Source organism: Chrysemys picta, chromosome 1 (assembly GCF_011386835.1).
Source record: "Chrysemys picta bellii isolate R12L10 chromosome 1, ASM1138683v2, whole genome shotgun sequence".
Lineage (NCBI taxonomy): Eukaryota > Metazoa > Chordata > Testudines > Emydidae > Chrysemys > Chrysemys picta.
Window position 1 is genome coordinate 188,481,303 of NC_088791.1, and position 14,962 is coordinate 188,496,264.

Genomic DNA, 14,962 nt, shown 5'->3' on the forward strand with positions numbered 1-14,962 from the left:
AAAATGCAATTGTAGAATGATTTTTGACTCCACAGATATGGAATTTCCAAGAACACACATTAAATTTCAAGGTGTATGTCTGTTAAATGACAGTATTCAACTGATGATTATATTAAACAGCACAGTTTAGTCTTGTTAAATTATGATGTGCAAGAAGTGACCTCAAAACCTAACATTGAAATGTTATAATTGAAATGTGATTCTTGAATGGCATGGGTTTAAAATTTAACCCTTGTAATTTTCTACTGCTGTCTTCAAAGGTGGAGCATTTTTCTAGGTCTCCTACAAAATATTATAATCTGTTTCCAACTCACCCCAGGAACCTAACATTTTTCTTTTTTGTATTTCAGTGTCAAAAGATCAAGAAAACAAAGAATTTGAAAATAAAAAAGTAGAAAAAGAAAACCAGAATGAGCAGAAGGAAAAAAAGGAAGGCGTGATCAAAGAAGACAATTCTTCAAATACCAGTGAAGCAGTGACTGTGAAAGGACTTAGTAACTTGGGGAATACATGTTTCTTTAATGCTGTTATGCAGGTATACTAAATATTGTTGCAACCACTTCAGATTCAGATTTTGAATGTTGTAGGACCTAAAATAGATCAGGACCTAATGTGGTAGGTGCTGTACAAGCATGCAGAGATGATCCCTGCCCTAAAGAATTTGCAGTCTAATTGGAGACCAAACAGAACAAGTCAGTTGTAGAGGGATCGGGGAGGAGAACAGAGGATGATGGTTAATGAAAGTAAGATCACATTGAGCAACGTGATTTTCAAATTATAAGACTACTTTTTCTTAAATCTCCTATACCTGATGTCTATAGTACCTAGCTATCACTTGTAGGCAGCCCAGCAGAGGTGGGTCTTGAGGGAAAGGTGATATTCCTGTTCCACTTGGAAGCAAGTGGTCATTTGTGGGAGAAGCAGACAAATTGGCATTCAAGGCTAGTAGTGTGTAGTGTTTGGGAGAGAGGAACAACACAATAATAGCAGATAACTAAAGGGGAACAGGCACAGAATTGTGAATGGTCCTCATGGTGAATATGAGAAACTTGAATTTGATGATGATGAATAGGAAGCCAAAACAGGGATGCGGAAAGGTGGGGATGCGGCCAGAACAACTTATTGAATGAACTGCCTGGGGAGGGGAGGGGAGGCTGGCGGGGTGGGGGTGTAATTTGTGTCAGTGAGGTCAGAAAGGTAGCAGTAGTAATGAAAGATGAGGGCATGAACTAGGGTTCTAGCAGTGTAACAATAACTTAATCCATAGGTGCTCTGATACTGTGGTTTTCATTAGCATATCTCAAAGTGCCTTTCAAAAGGGAAGTAAGCATTATTATCCCCATTTTAGAACTGAGCCAGAGATATAAAGTGACTTACCCAAGGTCATTCAGCAGGCTAGTGACAGCGAGGAATAGAACCCAGGTCTCTTGTGTCCCAGTCCAGTGCTCTAGCCACTAGGCTATACTACCTTGCTCACTAGCCCACATTTGGAACTGTTATGAAGTGGCAGGATTTGGATACTGTCTGGATGTGTGAGGCGAGAGAGGCAGGAGTCAAATATGCCCCCCAGTTTACACACCTGAGTGACAAACAGAATGATGGTGCTGGAAGGACTTGGAGAGCTGGGCAGGGAGTTCTGGCCATATGAAGTTAAAATGCTTGATGATAAATTTTGGAGGAGATATGCAGAAGCACGTTGGGAGTGGAAAGGCATACTTGTGAGTGACTGGTACAAACTGTTTGCTGTGTTATATTTATTACACTTTTATAATGACTCATCTGTTTTGCCTATAATAATATGAACTGTAGACTCTAACTCGGTACAGAGATTAAGGAAATAACTGAAAATGGTTGGTGCTAATTCTTTCAAATGTTAAATGTTTTAAACAAGAAGTTATTAATTAATATTCTTATAATACCTTTAGAGTTCTCAGTCAAAGTAACCCCACTTTCTCAAACTTCCTACAGTTGTATCCAATGTGGTAGTTTGCACTCAACTTCTAGGTGTTGAAAAATAATGTTGTAACCACTACATTACGCACTGCATTAATTGCATCAGTAGTTGACTTTTCCTAATTACCAGACTTTAATTTGATTTTTTGATCTCTTACAGAATTTATCACAGACACCAGTTCTGAGAGAGCTGTTGAAGGAGGTTAAAATGCCTGGAACAACAGTTAACATTGAGCCACCAGAATTTTCAACAGTATGTATGCTGCAGTTTATAAAGCAATTTTTTAGGTGCATTAAAAAAACTAGTCAGTTGTTTTTTGGAGAAATTTTAGGGAAAAATGTAAGTCCTGTCTCCGTTAAAGTCAATGGGAGTTTTACCATTGACTTTAGTGGAGTCAGGAATTCACCCAAGATGTACAGTTAAGTGGCAGATTTAATATGCTGAATAAATTCATAGAAGTATTCCCATTACATTAAAAACATTATTCTTGTAACTTTGGTATCGGTGAAGTCTGGTCAGACGCCACTTTCAATCAAATTTTAAAATTTGTAAAGGAAAGGAAGGATAACCGTTCCCCTTCGATGTGGTCCTGCTATTCCTTCAGCCTGGGGACTCGGGAGCTTAAAATTTTTTTAAATGAAAATGAAAATGAAAACTAAGGAAATCCCCGGACACTCAACTTGGATAGTGTACATTTCATTAACTTGAGGGTATGTTTAGGTTATTTTGTGCATTGTAAAACCGGAACAAACACAAAAATGGTGCCATTTAAAAAAAAAATATATGAGAAACCCAGAACATTCTGAGTTGAAATTAAACAATAAATTATCCTTAGTGTGCTGAGTCTAAGGACACTGTGTAATGAGGAAATGTTCTCCAACCGTTTCTGCCTTATGTAAACTTATTTCCCATCGTTTCATTTAGAAAATCAGAGAATTAGGCTTTTACTAAATGTTGTTTTATAATGGATCATATTTCAGGAAGTTAAAACAAGCGTTCGGTTTTTCTAACATTGAACTAATTTCAAATGAATCCATAAGTCTGACTGAAGAAAGAATGCAAAACAAAACTTGATTTTTGTTTTTGTTGTTTAAAAAGGAACCTCTGGTGATAAAACTTGAGCAGCCTGGGCCCCTTACATTAGCTATGTGCCAGTTCCTTTCAGAGATGCAAGAGACAAAAAAGGGAACGGTCACTCCTAAAGAACTCTTTGCTCAGGTTTGTAAAAAGTGAGTATCTACACATAATGCATTTTAATAATGACTGAAAGAATTAATGTTAACATTGGATTATATAGTAGTAGAGCAGTTTTTACTATTAACGTTTTCATTTATCTCTCATCATGCATGTGCCAGCAGAAGTTCAGATGGTATCTATAAACTTTTCAAAGACATTGGTGTAGTCTAAAATAGAAATGAGTTAAAGTGAAATGAAAGAAGCCTATAAAATGAGACTTTCTACCCTCTCAGCTTCCTATTTTTCAGAAGTTCCCGTATACATACAGGTATCTGTTTCATCAGCACTTGAGATTTGTTTCTGTCTTCTGTGGACAAGTTGAAAATAATTCACATTTTAATTTTATATATATATATTATATCAGTCTCATTCCCTTTAAACAGAGCAATACGGTTTAAAGGTTACCAGCAGCAAGACAGCCAGGAATTGCTTCGTTATTTACTGGATGGGATGAGGGCAGAAGAGATCCAAGTAAGTCCTTAAACAGTGTGGGTGTTCAACAAAGCTCTAAAATCAGTATACTTAGACAAAGTAAACCTTATTCTTAATGTCTTTTATTATTGTTAGGTGTAATGTAAACAGAGCTAACTGTTTTAAATTTTAGCCCTTTTCGTTAGGTCTGAAAGAATTTTTAGACCACATCCCAGCTAACACTGAACTGATTTGTCCACATTGTCATTTGCATGATTGTGTGATCCATGTTAGGATTTTTGAGGAGGGCTAGTTAGAGGATTTCTTTATCCTCTCTCTTCCCAAACAATCATCCATAAAAGGAGACTATTTAGGCTACTATCTGCAGTCTGCTATGATAGAGGAAGGGAGTCCAGCTGCTTGTACTTGGACCTGGCCATAGCTGTGAATACTTAGCGGGGAAGACAAGTCAATGAATATTATTCTCTAGATAAAACTGTGGTCCTGGAGGGGTGCATTCTGGTGAATCTTGGGTTATTTTCTATCTTTTGTTGGTGATGTACTAATAGAATCAAGAGTACTAAACAGTGGGCCCAGTTCTGCCCATGTTGAACGCAATGGGCTAATATTAATATAACAAGCACTTGAAATAGGTGTCTGAAGTCCCTGTAAATATTAATAAGTTGCTAGCCTCGTATTGCTGTAGAAGCACCTTGAATAGCAATTGGTTTGGAAGGTGGGTGGTTGTCTACAAGAATTTTATAAAACAAATATTTTGTTTTAGTAGGGTGAGGGATCCTTGTGGAGGATTTATGGTTTATTTGCATCAGGGTTTAGTTGGGAGACTGTTTATTCCTTGGACTTCCTACTAAATATATTAACCAAAACACCTGGAAATGGCTTTAAAAAAGCCCAAATGTGAGGAATATTTCATGTTTCAGCAGAGTCAGACAGTCTTGTTACTTTCCTAGTATGGGGGTTATAGTTTATTAAGCTTAATTATTTTTAATTGATGAAGATGAAATTCTATCCAACTGAAATGCTTAACTGAACAGGCAATTAGGAAACAATGTTTTGTAAAGTCTTGTGATGGAATATTTATTTACTCTAACTTTCAGCGAGTAAGTGTTGGAATATTTAAAGCATTGAATGACTCTGACCAAAAAAATGAAGAGCTAAAAAAGAAAATTAAAGGTAAAATAACAGTTTAAAATTATTTTTGATAATTGAAACGTGGACAATGCATTACTCATGCAGTTTTTAATATTTTCAAATGTAATTTAGTTGCATGATTTAGAACACATTTTCTAAATTAACTTATTGTCTAGAGCAGTGGTTCTCGAAGCTGGTCCACCGTTTGTTCAGGGAAAGCCCCTGGCAGGCCGGGCTGGTTTGTTTAACTGCCACGTCCGCAGGTTCGACTGATCGCAGCTCCCACTGGCTGCGGTTCGCCGCTCCAGGCCAATGGGGGTTGTGGAAAGGGCGGCCAGCACATTCCTCGGCCCCCGCCGCTTCCTGCAGCCCCCATTGGCCTGGAGCGGTGAACCGCGGCCAGTGGGAGCAGCGATTGGCCAAATCTGCAGATGCGGCAGGTAAACCGGCCCGGCCCGCCAGGGGCTTTCCCTGAACAAGCGGTGGACCGGCTTTGAGAACCACTGCTCTAGAGTATCAGGTCTAAAAATTATGCTTTATGCTACTCATTAAAAGGGCCCATTGACTTCTGTGGGAGCACTATCATGGGTAAAATAAGCAAGATTTGACCCTAGCTTCATTATGCATTACATGATCTCTGGATGATCAGACACTATATAACAAACTGAAATCTCCAAGTACTTAAATTGATTACAGCTGGGGATATCTAACCCCCCCACTGAAAGTCTGTTACCACTGTGGTATATATTTTTGAGCATGACAACAATACACACTAGGAAGGAGAGGAGGTGAAGAATCATTTACCTAATTCTAAATCCCAACCACCTAGGATTTCCTTCTTAGGTCCCCATGTAAGTGCTGACCAGCTCCACTTTGTTTTAATTTGAGATTTGTTAGGATTGCAGTTTGACTTGAGATGGTTCCTAGATTATTTAAAAATATTGAAAAAAATTTTGTGCTGTATGAATTGTGAGAAGGTAGGGCGGGAAAGAGATGCAGCTGAGAAATGTTATAAAGACGCTGATTTAATTTAAACAATTTTAAAACTATTTTTCTAACAGCCTCTGTCCTTCTCTCTTTCTCCCTACCTTTGTGCCATTGTGTTTCCCCCTCCCCCTATCCCCCAAAATCTGTGAAGCTCATTTTTTTTCTCTAGGAAAACAAACACAAAGCACAACAAATGCAGACCATAGACTTTATACTGCAACCTCCCTGTTTACACACAGCTTAACATCAAATCAAAGCAGTCACTAATGTACAGGTGAAGTTATTGTTTGACATATATTTGAATGAATTCTCTAATTTTCAGAGTATGAAAAGAAAAAGGCAATACCAACTTTTGTGGACAGAATCTTTGGTGGAGAATTATCTAGTACAATCATGTGTGAGGAGTGCAGAACGGTATGTAGACGGTCTGCTTGGTATAGTCTAAAATACGGTGTATAAGACTTGTGCACAGAAGAAACAAGTAGTAATATACGTAGAAATAAGATGTATTAGATAAGAATTTATTAAATGAAGGAAACTAGGCAGCAGGAGCTGCAAGTTTCTCAAAAGGTAAAATTTGACAGAAATATCTGTTCACCTGTACTGCAAATCTCATCTGTTCTCCCAGGACTTGATGGGGGGATGAGAACTGAATGCTTAGAGAGGATTGCGTGGAAGCTTCTCTTAATTCTGAAAAACTGCAGAGATCTTGAGTTATGAGATTTAGTAGGGATGTTGGTTTTGGTTCATGGGTTCCTGTTTTGTAAATACACCTCTACCCCGATATAACGTGACCCGATATAACACAAATTCGGATATAACGCGGTAAAGCAATGCTCCTGGGGGGCGGGGCTGCGCACTCCGGCGGATCAATGCAAGTTCGATATAATGTGGTTTCACCTATAACGCAGTAAGATTTTTTTGTCTCCCGAGGACAGCGTTATGTCGAGGTATATAAATATAAACAATCATAATTTGTATGTGCAAGTAAGAGCATGCATTGGGTGCTATCCCAGAAACAGGCAAAAGAGAAGGGAAACAAATGGCAAAGATGCTACATTCAAAAAATTCTAAGCCAGGACCTTTTTTTTTTTTTTTTTTTTTTTTTTTTTGCCTAAAGTTAAGAGCTTAAGTCCATAGGTAGGCATGTAAATAAATGATTAGACTTCAAGAAATGGTGAGCTGTTCTCCCCTGCCCCCATTACATCCATAGCGGAGTGCTAGCTTCTAATTTGTGTTTAGACTTCTAACTAATAAAAACAAAGTTTCTCTAATTATATTAAGTAAAATCTGTTTGCTTAAGGTGTCCTTGGTCCATGAGTCTTTCCTTGATTTGTCACTGCCTGTATTAGATGATCAGGTAAGAATCAGAGGTATTTTTTTTATATTTGTTTTGGTGTGCAGTTGTTAGCTGGATCTTAGAGAGGAAATTTTTAAAAAGTACGTAATTTCAAAAGGTGCTTATCTTCAATAATCTTACCAAATAAAGTCGCACAATAAAATGATAGAGAATAACAATGCATTTCCTTACGGTAAGTTCTACAGGCTGTGGCTACACAAGCCCTCTTTGAAAATTATCTGATGGTTGGAAATGCTACTGTAGACAGGGCATTGGTGATTTTACTGCCATATCTGCTAATCTTCCTATCATTAGTTAGTACCTTGGTCAGAAAAAATCTGCTATGCCGAAAGGCTGGCTGACTTGTAAAGAATGTTATCTCAGGTAAGCATTTAGGCATTCTTCAGTGTCATGAGTCTAAAATTTAAATAGATCTCATGATATTAATGTGTCAATAGCCATACTTTCCTGAGGCAAATTAGATGGTTCTTCAAATATTAAGTTCCTGTCTATTTACTGCACTGGGGACAGTAATGAGGCTTCCTATCTAATACTGATACTCAGAGCCTTATCATATACTATCAAGGTGAAGAAACATATGGTTAGAGCACTTATTTAACTGATCAATCTAAAAATAGTTTCTGTTTTAGATTTATATCTGTCTGTTTCATTTTTGCCATCAACACACACATTATACCTCCTTTCATCTTCAAAACATATGTAAGTAGTACTACACTTAAAAAAAAACAAAAACAAAACACTAAGGGAAGAAACTTTAAAAATACATATTTCATCCAAAGGATGTTTGGATAAAATGCTCCTGCATTGACTGGCCTTTTTTTTTTTTTTTCATATTAATAGAAGCAAACCGAGCGCCTGATCCTGCAAACACTTACTACTTATTTATTGAAGTTATTCTAAACTATCTAAAATATTTAGTATCTTTTGTGGATTCAGTGAGATTCATATCCGTAAACCTGAATGTTAAGTTCCATCTTTAAATGTTTATGGCTTGGTTCTGCCATCCTGACTCGCAATGAGTAATATTGTACTCTGCAAGCATAGATTTCAGTGGGATTGCTTGTGGAGTAAGGTACTACTCAGTAAGATTAGCAGCGGAATCAGGCTCTTAGTGTGTGTGTGTGTGTGTGAATGTTTTGTTACAATACCTAAAAAATCAGCAGCTTAATTTTAAAATTCTTAGTAATATGTCATTCTCTCTGCAATTTTTTGAGGGGGAGGGGCGATATTATTATTATTATTTTTTTTCAAAATAACTGATATTAAATTAAATCTTTAATCTGAAGTCTTTGTCCTTGAAACTATGATGGTGGCACCATGTTTGTTTGATCAAATCTGTTTTGATTTTTAGAGTGTTAAGAAAAGTTCAAATGAGAAAAACGTTAAAAAGATGAAGGAAAAGGAGGATGAAGAGGATGAAGACAATGACAGTTATATGAAGGAAAGGGGTGATAATCCTGGTGCAAGTAAGCACCTGCAGAAGAAAGCAAAGAAACAGGCCAAAAAGCAAGCCAAGGTTGGTTATGGTGCAAAAATAAATATTAAGCACTTTCACCCTGGGCATAAGATAAAATGCTAGACTTTTTGTTTAGTCCACTTTATGTGTAGGATGATCATTTGCAAGGGGACAACTAATAATTTCTCCCCACTCAAGTGCAAAGCTTACAGGAACAAATATCTTATTTTACCTGTTGTGAAGTTGTATTTATTTTCTGTTGCCTGCTTTTGTAATGCAGCACCAGTTAATATGCCCAGAACTGCTGAACTAGTTAGTCATGTGCTGCCTGACTAAAACAGCATTAACATACACCAGAAGGCTTTTCACTTGTCAGTGACTGCAAGAGACGCACGTATATGGTTCTGGAGGAATATAGGCAAGAAAAAACATTTTGGGGACATAAAAGAAATTCAGATTAGGATTGCAGGATGGGTATTCTAATTGTAAGTGTGAGAGGACTGCATCTGAAAAGTTGAGTGAGAGTGATACTGACCATAATCATTTTGAGTGGATGCCCTCTAATTGTTATGAATTAGATCATTCCCTTTTTAAATGGCAACTCCTGTTGCTTGACGTCATAAGGTATTTCCAAAATAAATGGTGCATAGCAGATAAAAATACAGCAACTTTTTCTCTGCTTTTATACAATATTGTACAGTACACTGCATATTTTTATTTGTAGAACCAGCGTCGGCAGCAAAAAATTCAAGGAAAGGTGCTTCAGATAACCAGTTCTATGGAACAATCTGAAGAAAATGTGAAGGAAGATAAAGAAACAAAGGGAGAAATAAACTCTGAAGTCACTGACCTGAAAAAAGGGGAGGAATCTTCCAGTCAGTGTGAAGAACTTTGCTTAAATCAGAAAGATTTAAATGATCAAGAGAATAGTACAGATGTACATAGTGCCCATGAAAGTATAAAAAATCCAGAACAAGAATATGAAGATAATGAAACCAATATGGATGTTGCTATGAAAGGCTTAGTTTCTACTACTGAGTGTATTAGTGGACTTGACAATCTATCTGTTAAAGAAGATTATCATGGGGAAGAGGAGGAACTTGCTACTAACTTAGAAAAATTATACTTAGATGTTGTTACTGACTCTGATATGGATATCTTGGATGACCTTCATATGGCTGAGTTAAAGACATATGAGGTGGTGAATGAGGACCCAGAAACAGCATTTCGTACTCTTGCAAACAGGGAAGACCTAAACATAGAAGAAGGTTCAGTCCTTCATTGTTTATATCAGTTCACTCGTAATGAGAAACTCAGTGAGATCAATAAATTGCTCTGTGATGTATGTACACAAAGACATTATGGACCAAAGACTAGTGGAAAAAGTATGCCAATTAAGTTTTACTTACAAACTAGAAAACCAACTCTAAATCTGTCTGTATCTTCATTCTTTGTGCTTGTTTTTAAACAGGTTTGCATGGGTAGTTTCTCTTGGATCTATTGATACTCAGTATTTAAGGGCCAGACTGAACCCCTTACTCCTATTACTGAGCACTTACTCCTGAGTAGCCCCATTGTCTTCAATGGAACTACTTGTAAGTTACCATCAGTATAGAGCAAGGGGGCTCACCGTCTGGCTCTATAGTAGGATGGAACATGAAGCAATTTCTTAAACTCTTTAAATGTTAAACTTTTAAAATTACTATGACACATGAGCCATAGGAGGAGAACATGCAGAAATTTGCCCAGCAGACTAATAAGCACCATTCAGCATGTAATTCTGTAGAAGTCCTAGAAATGAGTGTTAGAACTCACCCTATTCAAGCAGATGAGGTGGTGATGTGATATACACTAGTTAATCTCTTGAACTAGGACCATCATGAAGATGGCAGCTTGTAAACATTTATAATTTTGAAGGGAAATCATCAGTGTCTTAAACATATTATAATGATGGATGAAATAAATTGTTTCCAGTCCTAGTACGTGATTTTACTCACTTTCATATTAGAAAAAATTTACATGTTGTTATTGCATTATTCTTGACTATCTAACCAATGGTGCTCTCTCTTTCCTTTAGGTGAGAAGAAGCATATTTATACTAATGCCAAAAAGCAAATGTTAATTTCTCTTGCTCCTCCAATTTTAACACTTCACTTAAAGAGATTTCAACAGGTATTATTAACTGGTTAACTCTTGTATTTTAAAATTTTATTTAGTAATAACCCATGGAAGTTAATGGATCTTGACTTCTGTATAAACTTGTTCCATTAACTACTATTCTTTCTACAACTTTAGAAATAATATATAGGTAATGTGAGAAATATTCCTGATGCATTTATTCCTGTTACTCTTGCTTTCTATAATAGTTCTTAGAATTCTTGAGTTCTTCTAGCAAAGAGACATTTATTAAAACAATTTAACTACCAGAAATGTAGAATTAAGAAATATAGACAAAAAATAAATTGACTCATGCTGAAAAACAAACTTACTAAATATGTAGAAGGATGATCTGCAACAGAGATTCACTCTAAGAAATACATAAATAGAAAGCAGTACAGCTAAAACACATCTAAATGCTGGTGATGGGCAGTAAATTAGATACAAGCTTGCAATGTGATCATGTATTTTGAAAGGGTGTGAATATACAGAGCATCATATTAACTACAGAGGTTATATTCCCTCTGTACCTAGATTATGGCTTTCAGTTTGGAGCTCTTCAATATCAGAAAAACTGCGATAAACTAGAGAGAAATGAGAAGGGGGAAATGAATATCAGAAAGGATTGACTTAAAAGTTTAAAATTAATAATTATATAATGCACCATGGCCAAACAATCAAGTAGGGATATAACTGTCTAAGTAGCTGAAACTCCAGGGAGTGAGCGGAATTGTGTAAAATGATCCAGTGGGATATATTTGTGATTAAATTAAAGGAAAGAAGCTGGGGAAGCTTTTCTTGATGTTCAACATTAGTACCCATTGAGCTGTGGAATAGCATTTGAATGGAAGTGATAGAAGACTCATCACTTGAGACTTTTAAAACCAGGCTGGAGAATGTAGTATAGACAACCTTTCTGCACTGTCTTTAGCAATGGATCAGAGGTGTCCTCCAGCTAGAATTTTTAAAAATATACTCTTCTTCTAACTGTACTGCTATTGTCATTAATGCCAATACATGCTAAAATCTGTAAATTAAACAGCCATGTAGCCCTATGCTCCATAGAAATGTGTAGAGAAACCATAGACAGGAGGAAAATTGGAACATGGCCATAAAGAACCGAAAAGCATGACTGTTTGAAATAATAGTCTGTCTTTCCTCTTCCCTACCTCCCAACTTTGTTTTCCATCCAAAGGTTGGTTGTGTTCTAAATGAATCTTTGAAGTCTTGTTGGAATTTTTTAAAATAACTAAACTTGTAACCTTTTCAGAACAGACTTCTATCACCTGCTTATATATGTCAAGATTTAAAGTCCTTTTTGTGTTTCTTCATTTCTATCTTTCTTATTTCTAGGCAGGATTTAATCTACGTAAAGTTAACAAACACATAAAGTTTCCAGAAGTGATAGACTTGGCTCCTTTCTGTGCAATTAAATGCAAGGCAAGTAAAAAAAAATCCTTTTAATTCTTTTTCAAATAGTTGGACCGGTCAACCCTTACAGCAAGAGGTTTGTGTTTGTTTTTAAAAACTGTTTAGTATGTTCTCAAAACAGTCAGCCATTAATCAGAATCTCCCCATACCATATCCCAAAACTTCACTGACCTTATCATTTAACGTATAGTTAAGCTCTTATGTTAAGTCATAGCGTAGAAGCAATGTGTTAATGACTGACAAGCGGAATCAGAACTGACTCAGTACAGAACAATGGAATCAAAACACACTGGTCTGAAAGGCTGACAGTTCAGCTAGGTTGAATCTCAATATCTGTACTACACTGGCATTATAACAAAATTGTCACTTCACAGAATGTTGCTGAAGGGAATAAAAGAGTATTGTACTCTCTATATGGGGTGGTTGAACATAGTGGCACAATGAGGTCTGGACACTACACTGCCTATGCCAAGATGAGAACTCTGAGAAACCATCTTTCTGATCTTGTCCTCCGTGGAGAAATTCCCCAAGGTAAGTGTCACCAGTATTTTCACAACAGTCCAATCTTAAATGGAATTTCTCTAAACTGGTAGTAACTTGTGACATTTCTGCTTCAGCATTACTTTTAAGATTTTTTAAAATTTTTGTTAACAGCTTTAGAAACTGAATCAGCGGGACAGTGGTTTCACATCAGTGATACCCATGTGCAACCTGTAGCTGTATCTAAAGTGCTGAACTCACAAGCTTATCTCCTGTTCTACGAACGACTGCTATAATTAACCTGGGATGTGTTCCTCACACAATACTTTATGGTTTTTAAACATCTTAAAATAAAGAAATGTTAAATCAGAGAAAAATGACTTGTAAATCATGTTCAATTAGACTTGAAACTGTCTACTGCAGAAATCTCATGCTTCCTAGAAATACTGGCAGATGAAATATTAACTTATACTTTTCCAATAGTTCCATTGCTTTTAAATAAAAAGCTATTTTGTCTTTTTCCATAACATAACTTCAGGTCTGAACCATTTATTTGACTCCTTTGAACAATTACTTCTGGCAATGAACATATTTCTCATATTGTTTTGAGTGGTGTTTGACTCTCCAGAAACTTTCCTGCATTTAATTCTTTAAGACACTGCTAGAATTTTTGATAAAAGACCTCATTAACTAGCCACATGTAGCTACTTACACTCTGGAATGTTGTGGTATAGAACAAAACTCACCTTTGTAGAGAGAAGTTGGGTTATATGTTATTGGACCAACTTCTGTTGGTGAAAGGCAAGCTTTCAATCCACACAGAACTCTTCTTCAGAGCCTATTGTACCCTACCTTGCAGGTCCCTTACATTATGTGCCAACTACTTATGCTGAACAATCTCTTCCACCTTGAATTTTGCTGTGATGCTGGGAGTACCTTTTCCAGCCCTGAAGAAAAGCTCTGAGTGGCTCAAAAGCTTGTGTCTCTCACCAACAGAAGTTGGTCCAATAAAAGAAATTACCTCACCCACCTTGTCTCTCTAATGTGCTGGGCCCCAGATGGCTACAAGTACACTGCATAATCTTCGTAAAGGCAGTTTGCGTGGTTGAGCTGTACCTTAAAATTTGGACCTTTTTTTTTATTACTCAGGGTAGAATCTAAGGCTTATAGAATATCATTTCTCACTTTGACTCTGGATTGAGCTGTTCAGAAAAACTGGTCAAGCTAATTTAGCAGTAATAAATGCAATGGATAAAACTTTCATCTCAGTTCCAATTTCACTGAGCTCAGGTTTGAGTGAACCAAAATTGTTGCCATCTAATCACTCTATAGTGGATTCTGTAAAATGTGTTCACTTGACTTTTATCTGATGTCAGTTACTATTGATAGCAGTCTGAGCCTGAAGATGGAATGGATATAGAATTGAACTTTGCAGTGTTCAGCAGAGTACAGCATCAAAGAAAAGCTAAGGAGCAGAAAAGGATTAAACATCTACTGTAAATGTTCTGAGATCAGCATCCTAGTGGGCCAAGTGTGGGACAAACATATAGTAAGTAGATAGAATCTATGCTGAAAATCTAGACAGGTTGGGAGGGGAAATATAGGCACAGAAAAGTGAAGGTCACACAACAGGCTTGTAATTGGGCAGGGAATATAATAAAGGGTTGACTCCCAACCCAATGTCCTACACATTTAACTAGAATACCTTATTGACTACAGCAGTGTGGGCCAAAAGCTGGTATGTTTCCTTGACACTTGAGTATATAGATGCTCTTTTGGATAGATCACACAATAGGGGCTATAGCCCGATTGTTTGACCTATTTACCCCTCAAGGTTTTCAAGCAAAAAGCAATGTGTGGGAAAAATGTAGTTTATTGAGATTTTATATACCACAACCATGTACCTTAATTTCTTAATGGATTTGTATAGGGTTAGGCTCTGCCCTCTTGAGTAGAGAATGCAGAAAGGCTAATAGGCCTGTACCACAGAAATGCTTAACATGAAGCATTGATTGTGTCTTTCTAGGGAATAGAGCCTTTTCATTTTAAGAGGAAGGTTCTTGACCAGGTACCTCACATAAGATCTCCACCCTGTATATGTTCAGTTTCATAGTAAAACTAATGTGAAAGTTAAAGGTAGTCAGCCCATATCTAAAATTAACAGTAAGTAAAACAGCCAGCACAAAAACACATAGCCAGACAAGCAATGCTGAAAGGAGGACAGGAGACATTTGATGTGGGTTTAATTAGGCTACAACTTTATTATTAGATGCTGGGACTACCCTGCAGATACACTGTTATTCCATAATTACGCAAGGGGCTTTTACCAGCTCCCCCT

General features: G+C 36.8%; 1 protein-coding gene across 2 annotated transcripts in view; it reads left to right on the top strand.

Annotated features, from left to right (window-relative positions):
* The window catches only part of USP16 (ubiquitin specific peptidase 16), a 26,311-nt gene extending 13,155 nt beyond the window's left edge, over positions 1-13,156 (top strand). For both annotated transcript variants that reach the window (XM_005283883.5, XM_005283882.5), the window contains exons 6-18: positions 351-535; positions 2,114-2,206; positions 3,053-3,183; positions 3,574-3,661; positions 4,720-4,795; positions 6,063-6,154; positions 7,044-7,100; positions 8,452-8,616; positions 9,281-9,941; positions 10,634-10,728; positions 12,067-12,153; positions 12,519-12,675; positions 12,799-13,156. In XM_005283883.5, the coding sequence (XP_005283940.2) occupies positions 351-535; positions 2,114-2,206; positions 3,053-3,183; positions 3,574-3,661; positions 4,720-4,795; positions 6,063-6,154; positions 7,044-7,100; positions 8,452-8,616; positions 9,281-9,941; positions 10,634-10,728; positions 12,067-12,153; positions 12,519-12,675; positions 12,799-12,920 (2,009 nt within the window). In that variant the 3' untranslated portion in view covers positions 12,921-13,156. The remainder of the gene's footprint in view (positions 1-350; positions 536-2,113; positions 2,207-3,052; positions 3,184-3,573; positions 3,662-4,719; positions 4,796-6,062; positions 6,155-7,043; positions 7,101-8,451; positions 8,617-9,280; positions 9,942-10,633; positions 10,729-12,066; positions 12,154-12,518; positions 12,676-12,798) is intronic.
* The last annotated feature ends 1,806 nt before the right edge of the window (positions 13,157-14,962 follow it).